We start from the raw sequence: 19,484 nt of genomic DNA on the forward strand, positions 1-19,484 counted from the left end.
CCTTACGTTTTGTAGAAGAGTTATATGGACTCGAAATGTTCTCTCTCCACAGATGCTGCCAGACCTGCTACACTTATTCTGCATTTTCTGTGCTTACTTCAGGATGCCCTTGTCAATATTGTTCTGATCAATGTGAAGCAGTCCTCAAGGTGGGCCTCTGCTCACTTGCCTACAGTAGTAAGATTGAGATGCTGATCATTGTGGCAAATTTGGTTTCTGTCACGGGTTCAACATGTGCCATGACACATATACCATGGATATTGACTGGGACCAAGGTTCGATCGGATGAGTATTGGCTTAGTTACCAGCCTGTGACCTGCCGGTTTTTATCTCTCCAGACTCATTCATTGATTACATAATCACACTGGTGATGGATAGATTGCTCACTCTCAAGGCCGCAGTTCCAGGGGTAATCTGCAGAAATCTGTTATGTGCGGGCATCAGGTAAAGACAGTTACCACATTCAATGCATTTCTCATTTCGGACAGATTAAGAGTTGCAGATCGGTTCATGTTCACTGGGTAAATTCAAACACTATAGTACTGAATGGGGAATAGGTGTGTGAAATTTAAATACAGCAACACTGAAATTTATAGGGATCAACGAAATTTAATCAATGGCAAAGATTTAACTTTCATAGAATCATAGAATCCCTATAGCGCAGAACGCCATTCGGCCCTCCGAGCCTGCACTGAAAGCAATCCCACTCAGGCCCTACCCTTGTAACCCCACGTAGTTACCCTGCTGGTCAATCAGCCTCACATGCACATCTTCGGAGTGTGGGAGCACCCGAAGGAAACCCACGCAGACACAGGGAGAATGTGCAAACTCCATACAGATGGTGACCCGAGGCTGAAGTTGAACCCGGATCCTTGGTGCTGTGAGGCAGCAGTGCTAACCACTGTGCCACCGTGTCACCCTTCACCAAGTGATAAGCCCAGTATTCCAAATTTTTGAGGGGAGCTTTTTGTTATATTCACATACCTATGGTACATGGGTTATTTGCAATTACAGAGAGAATTCTTACAGAGCTCAGTGCATCTTGTTAACACAGGGCATTGAGAATGTACAGAATCTAAATTTGTTCCCACAGTGAGAGGGAAGGGTTGAATTGGAGGGTGTGCATACTCTTCAAACCTTTTCAAATTTGAAGCAATCTTTCTATCTTTCCAGAAAAAAAAGATGGCATCAGGGACTCCAAAAAGGAATCTCAGAACTACAAGTAATAAAACCAAGATTTGACTTATCAGATTGTGGATGATAATACGAGAGTGGAAAGGTTGGGCAGGGTCTCCTTTAGCTCGATCGTTATCTACTTCCACATCTGTTCCAGTTTTCTGATGTCATTTCAGCTAGAGATGAACAGCACCCACCCAAATACAGGGCACGATTAAATGAGATGATCAGATTGACGGCAAAGGCTACATATTTGCCAAAATTCTACCGGCACACCCGACTTGTAATCGAGGCAGGTGAAGCTCGTAGAATGGTATTCCCTGTTGACCTTGGGTGGCTCTTACGAGCCTCGGGCAGGCAAGGCAGTAAAATTCCGGCAACTGTGTCTTCATTGTCTCGGCAACACTGCATGCTAAGAACATTGATTAGCAAATGTGTACAATTTTCCACACTCCCACCCAAACAACAAGCTTCTGAGTGCAGGTGGGAGCGTCAGCTGTAATCCACGGGGAAAAAAACATTTCTCAATCAGCAACAGGTCAATCAGCAAGCTCAATGTCTCTGCCTCTACCTACACACGTTCAAAGTAGAGACTCGAAGGGAGAGGGAAATCCTGCCATCATAAATGGAATGGTCTTCACAATGATTTAATTGCGAGTAAGTAATATGACTTACTGGAGGTCTGTTCACGAACCAATAGGCCTGCTCCTGGCAATCTAGTACAATACGGTCCGATTTTCTCCGTTGCTTAGCTGCCCTGTTCATCAACATAGAAAAGGAGAAATGAATCAATTGACCAATTTGGCTGTATCAGAGTACATAGGCTATGTAGCATTTACAGCACAGAAACAGGCCATTCAGCCCAACCCGCATGTACCAGTCATTATACTCTGCTTGAGCTTCCTCCTAACCCTCGTCATCTAATCTTCCCCTTCATGTAATTATCAAGCTTCCCCCAAAATGTATCTCTGCTATTCACTAAAGCAGGAAGCAAGAAGCAGGCTTTCAGTAGATTAGAAAAGGAAAGAAAAGTATCCCATGACTGGAATAGAATTAGACTATTTGCTGATGAAAATAAGGATCCCAATTCCTTGTCTGAGGCTCTCACTCCAAGAATAGTTTGCCCTGAAGATGGCCACTAGCTGTTCTCAGTAAAACCAAACTGTGGGTGGGATTGCCTCCGCCTTACAAAGTCAGCTTTTCATGTTTACATTGTGGAGGTAGAGTTGGAGTGCTCTTCTCAATCCCACGTATCAAAAAAACTCAATGCCAATGTCCCCACCACTCCCCTAACACTAACACCACTGACCCTGGTTTCCTCTCTTGACTCCAGATCTTCTCCCCCTTCCCCCTTTTCCAAATCCTACTCTTCCTCCCTCTGCTCCTTCTCCTTGGGCTCCTCTGGAGAGTAAATGGTTAACTCTAATGATACCTACTGAGTGTGTGTGAAGGAGTTATGTCACAGTGATGTTGCTCACTGAGAGGAGATGAGCGTGAAGAATCTCAGAGAGTAGCTCCAGGTCTTATTTAACCTTTGTAAATATTTATCATATAAGTAAATGTTTTTGAACAAAAAACCACTGCTTCCAGCAGGATCCCTCACAGATTAAGAAGCCGAAGAATCCCAAGATACAGCACAATAACAGGTGGTGGCACCAGTGACTACACCCACAGAGAAACAACAGAGAACAATAGGGAAAGCCTCAAGTGAAACCCAGCAATAGTGCAGAGCAGTAAGTGAAGGGCTTGAAGGCCAAATCAGCAATCACACCAGAGACAACAAAATATTGAGGACAATCCAGCGATTGGCAAGACAAACAAGCCAGGGACAATCAACCTTGAGCCATGGTGAGAAATCGCTACCACCTTGCCCCTGTCAGAGTCGATTCAAAATATAAAGGGCCTCAGACAGGCTGAATAAGGGGAAAATTGGCAAAGATGTTTTACCTGGTACCACAATGTCAAAGATAAAATTAGCACTTTGTTATATGCTGTTGGGAGCATAGCAGATGATGTGCTGACCAGATATGGGGTGAACAAAGGGACAACTTCCTATCAGGATGTCAGCAAAGCCTGGGACTCAAACTTCATAAAAACATTCTTACAGGGTGAAAAAAACAAACATATACAAGAATGGGTCAGGTCATCAAAACAGGGCGGAGGGATCGAGTTATTCATCAACGCATTGTCCCACCGACCACATGTTTTGTAAATCATTGTAATGACACATTACAGGTCAGTATATGTCTAGAATTATTCTTTACTTTCCATTATTGTGATGGGTGAGCTTGTTTGTTGGAGCAAAAACACCTGAAGTTGAGGGACACATTAATGACACCCACCAATACTATTAAATAATCACTCAATCAGCAGCCTCTCTTCCCAACCCGACTCTCCCACAGCAAGCCCCCTTCTCAAACCCTCTCCCCAAACTCACTCAATTAACAGCTTCTCTTCTCCCCGTCCAGCCACTTGTCCCACTCAGACAGTGTTTTGGCCGACACCTGCTGCACTCGTATCATTGTCGTGTTAATGCTCAGGACTCAGACTTGTGTACTGCTAATCACCTTCCTACTGCTCGCTGCTCCTCCAATCACTGGTTGTTCCTCTCCCACCCTTGCTGCTAATAGGAATGACTGTATCTCACCAGTGAGCCTATTAGCAGCAAGTGTGGGAAAGGAGCAACTGGTGATTGGGGGAAGCAGCAAACAGCAGGAAGATGAGTGGCTGCGTATTGGCCTGAACCATTACAGACACTTTCATTTGGGAACCCCAGGACCACAGAGAGAAAGAGAGAGGGAAAAATATTATCATCCTTGAAAATTTGCCATGATGCAAATAAGAGAAAAATACTGCCTTGAGACACACCCCCAGCCCCCCAAAAAAGGTCCATCCCTGCTTTTATTTTGGGTTATTCTCAAACAGCTCAAGTGCGGAGAGACATGATGTGGTCTGATAACTGACTGTTTTGAAGGAAAGATCTGTCTTCTAATGTCTGCTGTGACCTCCACCTTGACAGCAGTAAACATTCTATTGGTGACTTGCAGCTAGAAAGCACATTTCTAAAGCCTCAGTAATATTTGAATAGTATACAAGAGCATCAGTAACTCACAATGCATAGTAGCCCTCTGGGCCAAAAATCTAAGTGTGCTAAAGACAAAAACTGCAAAGTAAGCTGAACTTTAATTGGCTCAGGTCCATCCATTGATGACCGGACCCATTCTTCTATATGTTCAACAATGCTTTACATTTCTTTGCTTGTTTGGGAATGGCCTAGTGGTATTATCGCTAGCTATTAATCCAGAAAAACTCAGCTAGGAGATTCGGGTTTGAATCCTGCTGCGGCAGCTACTGGAATTACATAGAAACACAGAAGATTGGAGCAGAGGAGGCTGTTTGGCTTCACCATTCATTAGGCTCATGGCTGATCATCCAACTCAATAACCTAATCCTGCTTTTTCCCCATAATTTTTGTTCCAATTTGCCCCAACTGCTATATCCAGCCGCCTCTTGAATACATTCAATGTTTTGGCATCAACTACTTCCTGTGGGTAATGAATTCCCACTCTTTCAGTGAAGAGATGTCTCCTCACCTCCGTCCTAAATGGTCTAGCCTGAATCCTCAGACTGTGACCCCTACTTCTGGACTCCCCCACCATCGGGAACGTCCTCCCTGCATCTACCCTGTTTAGTACTGTTAGAATTTTATAAGTGTCTATGAGTTCCCCCCCTCATTCATTTAAACTCCAGTGAAAACAATCCTAATCTAGTCAATCTCTCCTCATATGTCAGTCCCACCATCCCCGGAATCAGCCTGGTAAACCTTCGCTGCACTCCCTCGAGAACAAGAACATCCTTCCTCAGAAAAGGAGACCAAAACTGCACACAATACTCTTGATGTGGCCTCACCAAGGTTCTGTACAATTGCAACAACACACCCCTCTCCTGTACTCGAAACCTTTCACAATGAAGGCCATCATGCCATTTGCCTTCTTTACCACCTGCTGCACCTGCATACTTAATTTGAATTCAATAAACAATATTTGGAATTAAAATCTACTGATAACCTTGAAACCATTGTTGGAAAAACCCTTCTGCTTCACTAATGTCTTTTAGAGAAGGAAAACAGCTATCCTTATCTGGTCTGGCCTGCATGTGACACCAGAGTCACAGCAACGTGGTTGACTTTCAACTGCCCTCAGTAAACTAGGGATGAGTAATAAATGCTAGCCATTGACATCCATGTCCCACGAATGAATAAAAATAAAATGTTCCACTGCGATATCACAGTTTTCTTCTTTAAATCCAGTTTGTGTTTCTGTGACCTATTTACTAAATAGAGCCAATTTTACAACACATTCTCAGCCCACCAAAAGTGCAGGTCAGGAAGCCATGAAGTATTGGTCCATAAATTCCCAATCATATTGGTCCTAATTTATCTGCAGTCATTTGAAAATGTTCACTCTCCCTTAATTTGGACACCTGAACCCAGAGCCTGATGTCATCTACAAACATAATGTGTGGGATTTTATGGCCTCGCTCTTCCTGGAACCATAAAATCCACCTGAGGTCAACGGACATTTCCATGGCCTGCCCCTCGCCAGCTCTGATTCCCGTGGCGGGCAGGATGGTAAAATTCCCACCATCATTACCAAAAGTATCCATCTCCATATTACCAATGTACAATGCAATTCAATGATAGAACCCAGGTGAGGTACTAGTGAAATTTCACTGGCCATTGTCCAAACAGTGCACTTCCTATTTATCAGCACCTTTATCTTTTTGCTATTTTACCACTAATTCCTTGTGCATCGAACTTCCTTGAAAAATTCAGATGTGGAACTTGGGCAAATCTTTTCTGAGAATCTCTATTCACTGGATATTCTTCATCAGCGAATTAGTTACCTAGTATTACCTTAAAAATATTCTGTCAACATTCGGCTGTTAACAAGACATGTCAGATCATTGGTTACATGTCGAGGGCATTTTACTGCACATCTGTACGGAAAATCCTCCCATGGCGGCAGTCACAGCTGATAGAAAGGAAAGTGTTTGCATTTGTCGGAGGTCACAATCATCATTTCAAAAACTTTGCAGATCAATTTCCTTCTATGTCATCAAGAATCTTTCCTCCATCTTATGGTGTGGTGACAATTCTACTGCTTTCTGTTCCATTTTCAACTCCTCTTGCAATGAAGCAGAATCTAAGGAATATCTAAGCTTGGATAACAAGGGGCAAGTAAAGGCACTTGCTACAGCCAGGCACTAATGGCCTGGATTTTTATGGTCCTCTTCTGGCATGTTTGAAAGGGGGGGCTCATAAAATCCAGCAAGCGGCCCACGTTCGGGTCTACTCATATCCTTAAATGGCCATTTAATGGCCGCTTAAGGGCCTGAACTCACCCCCAATGCTATAGTGCCCATGGCAGGTGGAAGCTTGCACCATTTTCCTCTACCACTGTCTGTTAGCCAATCCTTAATCCATGACAATATGTTGCCTCCTAACCCATGTGCTTTTGTTTTGCTAATTAAGCTCTTGTCTTCTGAAAGTCCAAACATTGAATCTCTTTTGTCAATTTTCTTCATAATATCTTCATCAAACATTATTTCTCATTCATAAATCCATACTGGCAATGTCCAATCAGATCATGATTATCCAAGTAACTCTTTATTATATCCTCTGTAATAGATTCCAGCATTTTACCTACCACTGATGTAAGGCTAACAAGTTTGTAATTCCCTGTTTTCTCTTTCCCCCTCTTTTCAAATATTGGGATGACATTGACTACCTTCCAATCTTCAGGAGCCATTCTAAAATCTATAGAATTTTGGAAGATGATCACCAATGCACTCACCATCTCTATAGCAACTGATTTGAACACTCCAGGATGCATAATATCAGGTACTGGGGACTTTATCAACTTTCAGCCCCATTAACTTCTCCAATACAACCTTCTTACTCATACTAATTTTCTTCAACTGCGCATTCTCCCTAGTTCCTTGTGTCTCTCCACCTGGGAGACTTCCTATATCTTAATGAAAACAGACACAAAGTAATCATTTTCTACCATTTCTCTATTCACCATTACGAATTCTCCTGACACTGCCTGTAACGGATCTACATTTGTCTTGGCCAGCTGCTTTCTTCATGCAAACCTTACAGCAAGTCAGCCACTTTTCCATGGGTGGGACCCAACTGACATTTCATTTGGGAGTCGGGGAACACAACACCGTGTAAAATCCAGTCCAAAGAATTTTGGACAGGGTGATGCGAACAGGGGTTAATTGAACATACAAAGCCCTCAACACCTAGTCGTCTATACAGGGGTTTGTATCAACATGACAGATGATACATTCTGGGGACAAAATGCGCGCTTGCACACCGTCCATCATAGTGGATGCCTGGATCTCCAATCTATGCCTGGTGGGCTGCTGTGTGAATTCAGGTAAGTTAAGATTGTGGGGAGCTAAGACTTATTGCAACACATTGTCTGAAGAAATTGTCATGAGAAATTATGCAGAACAACTTTAAAACTAGTTTATTTTGCCTTTTGCCGGGACTAAGGTAGTAATGAGAGACTGAGGGTCTCTGAAACCACTGGGAAATTTCTCCTTTTGCTCATAGTCTGAGATTCTGAGCGCGGGCACCAGATTCTCAATGGGCATTTTCTTGCCGGCAATTTTAAATTAACAAGAGGAAGCATTACAGGTTGGAGGAAAGGAGATTGTTCACAAAATTTGAGGAGATGATGTAGTGCCTCAAAGGATTTTCAGGCTCTGCAGATGGGATGGAAATCTCAAGGAAGAGCCTTGCATGAACTGCATCAAAGAGTCAGTGGGTCCAATGTGCCAGCGGGATGACTGCATTCAAGATCATTTCCCCAAACAGTGCCACCTGTGGTTGTCAAAGTTACTTTCGCTCAATATTTCTGCCGTTGGCTAATATGCAGTCAGCAGCCGTGAGAGTTCTTTTAACTTATCACTCACCATGTTGGCAGGGTTGTCAACAACGATTAAATGGATTCCAGGCTTCATCATGACTTGACCCCACACTCCTGCAACTAGTTGACCAACTAGTCTTCCTTTCTCGGCCAATTGGAAAGCAACAGACTCATTATCCAAATGGATTCACTTCCTGTACAACTTCCAGCACCAGCTCCGGCCACAATTTGCCTCCCATTTGAGACCGGCTGGAAGTCTTGTGTAGACAGTGCCAATTAACATGGAGGAACCCAGCACCGACATGACATAGAATTGTGCAGAGTTTGGAATCCATCCTTTCTTGCATGGAACTGATGGCCCAACTCCGACCACGATGCCCTGCCTGACGGCTGATAGATTCAGAGAAAGAGACCATTCAGCCCATCGAATCTGCACCAACTCTCCGATAGAGCATCCACCCAGGCCTGCCCCTCCATCTCATCACTGTAACCTCGTGTCCTGTGCCATGGCCAATTCATCTAAGTAAGAAGTCTGACAACACCAGGTTTAGACTTCTTACTGTGTTTACCCCAGTCCAACGTCAGCATCTCCACATCAATTCATCCAACACAGCTTTAGACATGAAGGAACAATTATATAGCCAATCCACCTAACCTGCACATCTTTGGATTGTGGGAGGAAACCGGAGCGCCTGGAGGAAACCCATGGGGGAGAAGGTGCAAACTCCACACAGACAGTGACCCAAGGCTGGAATGAAACCCAGGTCCCTAGTGCTGTGAGGTAGCAGTGCTAACCACTGTGCAACCCATAAACCTCTGTGCCAGTCATGTCAGCTTGGGTTACATGCTGCCTTTAAGTAGTGCAGGCTAGCTTTAACTGGCACTTGCAAGTCACAATTTTGAATTATTTGGTGATTCATGCAGTCAATGAACAAAGTGGTTAGCGCTGGCTGCATATGGAAATCATTCAGGAAGTACCAAGTTGGCGTGCTGCCTGTATTGCCTTGAATGGTTGTGGATTAAGTATGCATCACAATTCCTGCTTTTGTTTTTGGGGAGCGTCCAATTTATCCCCCATGTCTATTTTTGCGAGTTCTTGCATGGCTGCTTGATTTGGACCTTGGTTTTTTTGCCTTATCTTTTCTGACTTGTTGTAAAGTTTGCAGCAATCCTTTCAATATTGCTTTGCTTTCACTGCACCATTAAACTATTTTGCACCTTTTTTCGAGTTCAGGAGATATCTAATTATGTTGAAATATCCTCTGCCAAATTTTGCTTCTGGTGAATTAAACCCTCCATTAAATTCCGCCCCCCCCTCCCCCAAAGCAGAGCAGCTAGAAATAGGAGTTTAGTAATTTGGGGTTTTGTTTCTCAGCGTCCCACTTTTGTAGTTACTAAGCTGCTGTGCACTTTTTAAAAAAGAACAACAGCCACTAAAAAAAAACATATTCCGCCCATTAAAAATAAAGATGCTGAAGCTGGTGTATTGCCTTCATCAGCAAACAAAATAAATGCTGATTTCACTTCTATGCTAATCATGTGGTACACAGGCTGGATCCGGCCATCTGTCACTCTGCCCTCATATCCCACTGGCAAAAAAAAGCAGGCTGATAACAGTGCACAGCAACAAAACGGGAAAAAAGTATCTATCCCTCTGCGATATCAAGGCATTTCTTGGATTTGAGCTTGTATCAGTAAATACCGACAAGCAATATCATTACAAGATGTGTGCTCCTGTCCTGCATTTTGTATCATATTTTTCTAGACGTAGCAAGAATCATATTCCTTTTAACTGAGATTTGAGCCCACAACACCATAGGAGTCTCCAAAGTGGCAATATTTACCCACAAAACTACTCGCACCCAGTAAGAATAGCAAGCGTTCTGATTTATGAACTGGTAATTCCATTGTCTCTAATTTCAGGCACACAAACAGTTTAACAATTCAAAGTCCCACCCAGGTCTGGCAAACAAGACACAGTGACAAATTTCTTATTTAGCTTGTAAGGAAAAAAAGAGTCTGACTTCTGATTCTGTATTAATATCATAATTTAAACAGGAGCAATATCACAGCAGACAAATCTACAGTTTAGTTTTGAGAAACAATGTTAAGAACTCCTAAGAATGATTCCCACCCACTAGCTGCCGCACCCCCCACCACCACACCCGCCCCTTGAAAACAGGATTTGCTGACTAAATGCAATCTTGTTTGCTAGGATCACTAACACCGATGCTCCAAAGCGGACAGAGCTTTTCAAATAAAATCCTGCAGTGTGATTTTTAATTTTGTTCCAGTCTACGCACTCACTGACCAACCGCCCTCCCCCAGATACGGAAGCAAAGCAAAAAATATTTGCTGATTTTTGACAGAGAACAGTTGAGGAGAGCATAGGAATGTAAAAACATAACCGCATCTGAATATATTTTCCTCTCCTTCACTTTACACCACCATAAATTCTAAAAACTTTAAGCTGCAACTGAAATTAATTCATTCTCAATTAGAAAAAAGAATAAGTTTTTGCTTATTAATAGAGTCATAAATACACAGTGCTATATAGTATGAAGAAAATATCACAATGATAAATTTTAAAATGTCTGGAATTATACAAGGAATTTATATTTTTCTTTAGTCCATAACAATATAGATTACATCTTTATAATTCCATTCATGGCAAAGTAATTGGTTAATATAAACAAGCAATATTTTGTTTTTGAGTTACATTTCTATAGTTCCACATCTATTTATAGTATGATGGATTACCATATGTTCCTTAATTATTCATAGCAATGACATACTAAACCTGCATTCTAAACACATCTACATTGGTAGTATAATCAATCTATAACTATTTCAGGTTAAACTCTTTTGTATGCATTAAGACAGTGTACTGTTATCCTGATAAAATACAATTTCTAAGCTTTTCCACCAATGGTTATCACCAAACCAATCCAAAAACCAGACAAGTAGGTTGAACTAATAAAAACATAATTAGTCAGAACTATAGGGACAGTGCAAACAGGAATAGGAAATGTCAAATAAAGTGATAGAAATAGAAACATCGAACTAACCTGAGCTGTTCTCTGGCTTGCATTACCACAAAATCCCAAGAATGATTGATCCTCTTGTGTAGTAAATTGTAACTGTCCTGTAGGAATTAAACATTTTGAAAGGGATTTAAAAACATTTTTTCCCCCCTAAATCACAGCCAGTTTGAAATTAAGGATGCACATGCAGTTATGTTGCCTGAATGAACTGCTTTCAAAATATATGAAATAGTGCTGTTCTAGCTAACAGCGTGATCCTCTGTGAACATGTGCCCAATTACACTCTACAACTAGAATGCAAAAGGAGGTTACTCAACATTATGAACACGTCCTTCTGTAGAGAGCTTAGGATAGGTTTGCAGCTTGTTTCCACAGATTAAGGTGCAGTTTTTTAAAAAAAATGATGAGTACTCCCCGGAGGTGATAAAACAGTTGACAAAAGACGGCATGACCTATTTTCTTTTTAATGACTTCTTATTACTGAAAGAACTTTCATAATAAATAGGTAATCAGGGAAATAAATAGTTGCTCAATTTATTAATGGGAAATTCTGGGAGTTGGCATTTTCCCCAAACTTTGTTTTAACAGTTTATTATTCGACTGTATTTACTGAAGGGTAGTTTTACATCATTGTGCTGTTGACACTGAGCCGCCCCACTGGGAGCTCAGATCGGAAATTCAGACGCATACCATACACAAGTACCACGTGCCCAAATTTCCCAGATACACAACAGACAAGCAATACACATTGGAAAATTGCCCCTATTAATTCAGATTTACATTAATTAGCTGCAGCTTTATCACTCTGTTCAGGTAATAATTAAGACCTGGGTATTTCTGGGCATTTAATCATTCGCCTTCCAAAGCCACGACATCTGCCACCTAGAACGGCAAGGGCAGCAGATGCGTGGGAACACCGCTGCCTGCTAGTTTCCCTCCAAGTCCCACACCATCCTGACTTGGAAATATATTGCTGTTCCTTCACTGTTGTTGGGTCCAAATTGTAGAGCTCACTCCCTATCAGCATGGTGGGTCTTCCTACATCACATGCACTGCAACAGTTCAAGAGAACAATTCACCCACCACCTTCTGAAAGGCAATAAATGCTGACCTAGCCTGTTACATGGATATATATATAATATATACATATAAAAAAGCCCTGCATTATACAAACAGGATATACGTTAATGGCTATTATATATTGAACTAACATCTAAAGCTAGAGCACCAGCTTCAATTAGCAACAAAAAAGCAACGTTGACTCTCTAAATTAGGACAACTCAGGGGCAGTGTGGTTCAGATATTTATTGAATATGTTGCTATGTCTACTTGACAGTGATGAGCTCCCAGCACTTGCCATTAGAGATGTGGATGAAAGGGGCAGGGAAAAGGAGTTTATGAAAGTGCTTCAGAGTTTTCCAGGATAATAGTGTTATCAGCATTTCTGGCAGCACTGAGCAAGGCTCAATAGCGCTTTATACCCCCATGTAGGATCTGATGTTGGATGTCTAGCCAATTCTTCACTGGGTACATTCATGTTTATACCCCTCACACTTGAGGAAGTGAAGGTCAGGGGGAAGGGGGATGCATTCCAGTAGGAATAACAGGGATGGACAATAGTAAAATCATTATCGGGGGTAAGGGAAGTCATATCAATTAAAAGAAATGGCACATAAAGTGATTACTATGAAATTCTTTGCTTTGCCAGCTGCTTTGGCATTTACTACATCATTTCTCAAGTACTTAATATTTAGATTGTGGTGTAAATTCCAGTGAATTGTGAATATTTGTGTCTTTTAATGGGCTTATCAATATATTGCAGAAAAATCTAATGATTATTTAATAATAATTCAGGGCAATGATGATAACCCAGTAACAAGTAATCATTAAAATACTGCCATTTGCCAATTATAAAATGTTTGTGGGATATATCCAGATTGCTTGTGTGACTGTGCTTGCATGAGCGAGAGTGTGAGTTGGAGAGGTCATTTTGTCTTGGTTCCTGGAAATTAATTAGGCTTAATTAGGAGGGAAGGCAGTGAGGGGAAATGACACTGCATAATCATGGTCATGTTGATTAATGTGGTGTCCTTTGTGGCACTTAATGTGTTGGGATTTTTTTTATATTCACTCTTGGGACGCGGGCATTGCTGACTGGCTGGATCTTATTGCCCATCCCTAGTTGCCCTTTAACTGAATGGTTCACTAGGCCATTTCAGAGGGCAGTTGAGAGTCAACCACATTGCTGTGGCTCTGGAGTCACATGTAGCCCAGACCAGGTAAGGACAGCAGATTTCCTTCCTGAAGGGACATTAGTGAACCTGATGAGTTTTTCCTACAATTAACAATGGTTTCAAGGTCATTGTTAATTCCAGTTTTTTTTATTGGATTCAAATTCCACTATCTGCTGTGGTGGGATTGGAACTCAGGTCCCCAAAACATAATGGGTGGCATGGTGGCACTGTGGTTAGCAATGCTGCCTCACAGCGCCAGGGACCCGAGTTCATTTCAGATCTGAGGTCACTGTCTGTGTGGAGTCTGCACATGCTCCCTGTGTCAGTGTGGGTTTCCTCCAGGTGCTCCGGTTTCCTCCCACAGTCCAAAGATGTTCAGGATTGGTTGATTGGCCAGGCTAAAATTGACCCTCGTGTCAGGGGGTTAGCAGGGTAAATATGTGGGGTTACGGGAATTGGGCTGGGTGGGATTGTGGTCAGTGCAGACCCGACGGACTGAATGGCCTCCTTCTGTACTGTAGGGAATCTATGGATTAGCTGAGTTTCTGGATTAATAGTCTAGTGATAATACCACTAGGCCATTATTTCCCTGCTATGGTTATATAGTGTAATTGTAATGAGGTTAGTGCGAGCTGATTGATTAGTCCCGCTTGATGCCCAGATTAAATGGTATGTTTCAGTGCCAGGGGGAGGTAAAGCTTTTTCTGATTCACATTGGTCCACATGTTCTTCAATCATGTGTCTGATGTCGGGGGAGGTGGTGGGTGTGTCCCCCTCCACCCTGTCCCCCACCCCTCCACATGTTGGGTGCACCATTTTTAAAATCAGTTATTATTTTTATATCCATCTGCTAATACTATTCATCAAAAAGTCAAACTTAGCCAACGATAGAGCAAAATCCAATTAAACATGCATTAACCTTTGTGAAACGATCTTGGTTCTCCAACATAGCTGCCACAACAAGACAGTTCAGCTGCAAATAGATTAAATCTGAATGGCTAGACCTGTGAGCAATAGACTGTTTTATCAAGGGCATTCACTAACAGATCTCTGAGGTATACTTGAACCAGGAGGTTGCGGTGCAGTACTCTTTGGGGTGGTGTGTAAAAAGAATCCTAAAAATAAGTGGCAGTAGAGTCAGTATCTGGTGAGCTCAAGGGAAACCACTCCTCCCTCTTGTAGGCTTAAAAAGCTTTTTCCTTCAGTTTATATGTGCCTGACTGACTGAAACAAACAACGCCCAAAGCGGGAAAGAATGGCTTTTAGACAAAGGCAGCGGAATAGTAACGCAGTGGTTATACATTCTGATTTTAGTGACCTGATTTCAGGATAACATCTGTCGGCAGTACACATTTTCCCTGCAAAATTCCAATTTAGAGCACAGCTGCTTCGATGTGTTTGTGTTTCAATGAGACACAACGGGGTCGAAGCAATGTTTTAAATGACATATTTTCCATTAGCAATTTAAATACTTGCTTATTTGTCTTGAATTGTAAGTGAGCTATTTATTTCACACTTTTTGAAGTTTGTTGCACAGTTAATAAAATTGTAATTTCCAATAACCGCCCCAAACATACCAATGGCATGAGCACTTGTGAAAGACAAAAATGACTGCATAAATTCAAATTAAGAGAAAGAGTTATCTTACCTTTTCATAGTCAAACAAGTCGCCCTGCCTTGTTATGTTCTTCTTCGCCAAATAAATGGCTAAAGAGCAAAAGATTCATAAGATATAATGTGGCAGCTTTGAGAGTTGCAGACGTTACATCCTGACTGATGTCATGTTCCACAAAAATAAATATATAAGATCTATTATGTACCACAACATCTGCCCAATAGATCTCTTTTTCCATAACAACCCACTGTAAAGTGTGGCTTTCCAAAACTTTGAAAAGGTGTGAACATCACATCGCATGAGGAATTACGTTCAGGGTTTAACATAGGAATGCTCCACAAATACCTGAGCTAGGAAACATTATTTTTCTATTAAAATATACTTAAGAAATTGTTAAAATGTATCTCCAGAGCAACTTGTTTAAGGTTTATTTATTTGTGTCACAAGTAGGCTTACATTAACATGTATTGAAGTTACTGTGAAAATCTCCTAGTTGCCACACTCCGGCACATGTTCAGGTACATTGAGGGAGAATTTATCACGATCAATCCACCTAACCTTCACATCTTTGGACTATGGGAGGAAACTGGAGCACCCAGAGGAAATCCACGCAGACACGAGGAGAATGTGCAAACTCCATACAGACAGTGACCCAAGCCAGGAATCAAACCCGGGTCCCTGGCGCTATGAGGCAGCAGTGCTAATCACTGTGCCACTGTGCCACCCCAGTGTTAAGGTATACTTTGTGATTGAATTTAATCAGGGGTAAAAGGCAATTACATTTTGTTGCTTTGCAACACTTGCAGGACTGACATTTATTTAGTGTTTAAATTTTTTTTACTCCATCTTAAATTACAAAGACAATGCTCAGAGTGGACTGGGCAAACCCAAATGCATTCCTTGTTTGCTCCAAAAGACAAATTCAAAATCCAATTCATGCTCTCCACAAGAGAGACAAACAAGATGTGAGATAACAAGGTTAGGCATAGCACAGGGACACCATGGTTAGCACTGCTACCTCACAGCGCGAGGGACCCAGGTTCGATTCCCAGCTTGGGTCACTGTGTGGAGTTTGCATGTTCTCCCCGTGTCTGCGTAGGTTTGCTCTGGTTTCCTCTCACAGTCCAAAGATGTGCGGGTTAGGTAGATTGGTCATACTAAATTGTCCCTCAGTGTCAGGAGACTAGCTAGGGTAAATGCATGGGTTAATGAGGCCTGGGTAGCATTGTGGTTGGTGCAGACTTAATGGGCCGAATGGCCTCCTTTTGCACTGTAGGATTCTAAAATTCATTGCCCTCCATTTTGGGACTGATCCAAAAACTTGATCTTAGCCAAAAGGCAGAGAAGTGACTGACATTTAATTTGCTTCCCTAGTTACCCTTGTGAAGGTCGAGGGCTACCTTCCTGATCCATTGAAGACTGTGTGGTGAAGCTGCTCCCACCTTACTGTTAGGAGGGAGGAGATCCAGAATTTAACCCAAATGACAGATTAGTGTGTGACTTGGCAGTGATCTTGTTTCCATGAGCTGATAGCCCTTCAACTGGTAACTACTGAATAGACATTTCTCACATGTAAAAATATCTCGGATAGGATTTTTCAGCCGCGCTCGCTCCGAAACTGGAAATTCCAGCCCGAGCTCAATGGACCTTTCCATGACCTCGCCTGCTCCAATCCCCGCAGCAGGCAGAACAGGAAACTTCTCCTCCTTATTTTACCTGAGAAATACTAGATGATAAGAGTACTTGTTTCAGAAATTGACTGGACCTCGGCTTTTCATGTTCAATTTAGTGTTGTACCTTGGAACATCAAAAAAAGTTGCACCATCCCATCATAGATATTTCTCAGAACGTATATTGAAATGGTTTCTAATTCAGCTGCTACATTCTCTCACCACTGATGATGCAACTGATGACACTTGCTAATGACACAAAGATGAGTGGAAAAGCAAATTGTGCGGAGGGTGTGGAAAGTCTGCAGAGTGATCTGGATAGGCTGAGCGAGTGGGCAAGGACCTGGCAGATGGAGTACAATGTTAGCAAGTGTGAGGTTATCCACTTTGGCAGGAATAATAGTAGGAGGGATTACTATTTAAAAGGTGAAAAGCTGCAGCATGCTACGGTGCAGAGGGACCTGGGGGTCCTTGTGCATGAGTCGCAAAAACCCAGTCTGCAGGTGCAGCAGGTGGTCAGGAAGGCGAATGGTATGCTGGCCTTTATAGCAAGGGGGATAGAATATAAAAGCAGGGAGGTCTTGCTGCAACTGTACAGGGCATTGGTGAGGCTGCAGCTGGAGTACTGTGTGCAGTTTTGGTCGCCGCACTTGCGCAAGGATATTTTGGCCTTGGAGGGAGCGCAGAGGAGGTTCACTAGGCTGATACCGGAGATGAGGGGGTTGGACTATGAAGAGAGACTAAATAGACTGGGTCTGTACTTGTTGGAGTTTAGAAGGATGAGGGGGGATCTTATAGAGACATATAAGATAATGAAAGGGATGGATAGGGTAGAGGTAGAGAGATTCTTCCTGCTCAGAAAGAACAGCAGGACTAGAGGGCACAGCCTCAAGATAAGGGGGGGGCCAGTTTAGAACGGAGTTGAGGAGGAACTTCTCCACTCAAAGGGTGGTGAATCTCTGGAATTCTCTGCCCGTTGAAGTGGTGGAGGCCACTTCGCTAAATATATTTAAGACACGGGTAAATAGGTTTTTGACAGACAAGGGAATTAAGGGTTATGGGGAGAAAGCGGGAAAGTGGAACTGATCCACTTCAGATCAGCTATGATCTTATTGAATGGTGGGGCAGGCTCGAGGGGCTAGATGGCCTACTCCTGCTCCTATTTCTTATGTTCTTATGTACCACAGCTGTGGGTGGGATTTAACGGCCGCATTATCTGCGGGTGCATATCCCACCACGTCCACTAAAACTAGTAAGAAGGCAAAGAGCAGATTTGTGCTGGTGAGATTCCTGATTGCAATCTTCTCAGGCTCTCTGCGATGATGCCCAGGAAGAGTGCAAACCTTATCTGCACGTGTTTGAATCTATTACCAGACACTTAGCTTGATTAATGTTGCGTGCTCATCACTTCTTCCCACCCACCATTATCCCTCAATGTAGACATCCAATTGACCCTGGCCATTCAGGATGAGTGGGCACAAATCCCTCCCAATGGAACCCCCAGTATTAGGGAGGTTAATGGAGGAGTGAAGCAGACAGGGGGAGGAGATAAGAACATAAGAACTAGGAGCAGGAGTAGGCCATCTGGCCACTCGAGCCTGCTCCATCATTCAATAAGATCATGGCTAATCCTTTTGTGGATTCAGCTCCACTTATCTGCCCGCTCACCATAACCCCTAATTCCTTTACTGTGCAAAAATGTATCTATCTTTGCCTTAAAAACATTCAATGAGGTAGCCTCAACTACTTCACTAGGGAGGAATTCCAAAGATTCACAACCCTTTGTGTGAAGAAGTTCCTCCTTAACTCAGTCCTAAATCTACTTCCCCTTATTTTGAGGCTATGCCCCCTAGTTCTAGTTTCACCTGCCACTGGACACAACTTCTCTGCTTCTATCTTATCTATTCCCTTCATAATCTTATATTTTCTATATTATATAATCTATATTTTCAGAAGATCTCCCCTCATTCTTCTGAATTCCAATGAGTATAGCCTCAGTCTACTCAGTCAGTCCTCATAAGTCAAGCCTCTGAATCCTGGAATCAACCTAGTGAATCTCCTCTGCACCCTCTCCAATGCCAGTTATATCCTTTCTCAAGTAATTCCTTATATTTGTTTACCCTCCCACTATGTCTGGCTGTGTTCCCAGGATGCATATCAGAGGAGGAGTCTGCTGTCTTCTACATCCTGTTGCCTGAGAAGCCCTTGGCAGGATTCCTCTGGAGAGTCGAGATTTGGAGGGCTCCGGCCTACTTTCAGGTGGCACTGGTTTTGCAACATTACCCTGTTCAGCCCGCTGCCCCGAGTTGTGCCAGTCTCAGGAAGGGGGGATTCAGATGGGCTGCTCATTCCCAGGCTGTCCTGGGTGGAAGGCCCCGGGTTGTGCTCCAGCAGATTCCTCCTCCCTCTGGGTACTCACTAGCCCCTGGGTTACTCCATGGGACCGGGGGTCAGCCGGAATGAGCACCATTGGTCTGTCAATCCTGGAGGGTCACTACTGTCTGAACTCATAGCCATGGTCTTCAGGAACTGAGCCACGCTTCAGAGTTCAACATGGATCTACCTTGAGCTCCAGTCTTTCCACTGCAGACCCCACCCTTGTGGTGTTGGCCTGGGTGCCACAGATTGGCACCATCTCCTGAATCATTACTGTGGGATGCCTCCATTTGGCCTTGTTGTTGCAGGAGTGTTGCTGACCCACCATCTGGTATTCCCAACTCCGCCTTTGTATCTCCAGCAGCTGAGGGATGAACAGAAACACGGCACTTGGCTGGGACACACCTCTATCCTGGGATCCAGCAGCC

At 42.9% G+C, this 19,484-nt stretch overlaps 1 protein-coding gene across 2 annotated transcripts in view; it reads right to left on the reverse strand.

Moving 5' to 3' along the window:
- rgs11 (regulator of G protein signaling 11) overlaps positions 1 to 19,484 on the reverse strand; it is a 164,735-nt gene that overhangs the window by 79,620 nt on the left and 65,631 nt on the right. For both annotated transcript variants that reach the window (XM_080206663.1, XM_080206664.1), the window contains exons 6-8: positions 15,044 to 15,102; positions 11,186 to 11,262; positions 1,852 to 1,933 (exon numbers count right to left, since the gene is read on the reverse strand). In XM_080206663.1, coding sequence (XP_080062789.1) covers positions 1,852 to 1,933; positions 11,186 to 11,262; positions 15,044 to 15,102 — 218 coding nt within the window. The remainder of the gene's footprint in view (positions 1 to 1,851; positions 1,934 to 11,185; positions 11,263 to 15,043; positions 15,103 to 19,484) is intronic.

The sequence above is a fragment of the Carcharhinus amblyrhynchos genome, chromosome 18 (assembly GCF_965287045.1).
Source record: "Carcharhinus amblyrhynchos chromosome 18, sCarAmb.v2.hapA, whole genome shotgun sequence".
Lineage (NCBI taxonomy): Eukaryota > Metazoa > Chordata > Chondrichthyes > Carcharhiniformes > Carcharhinidae > Carcharhinus > Carcharhinus amblyrhynchos.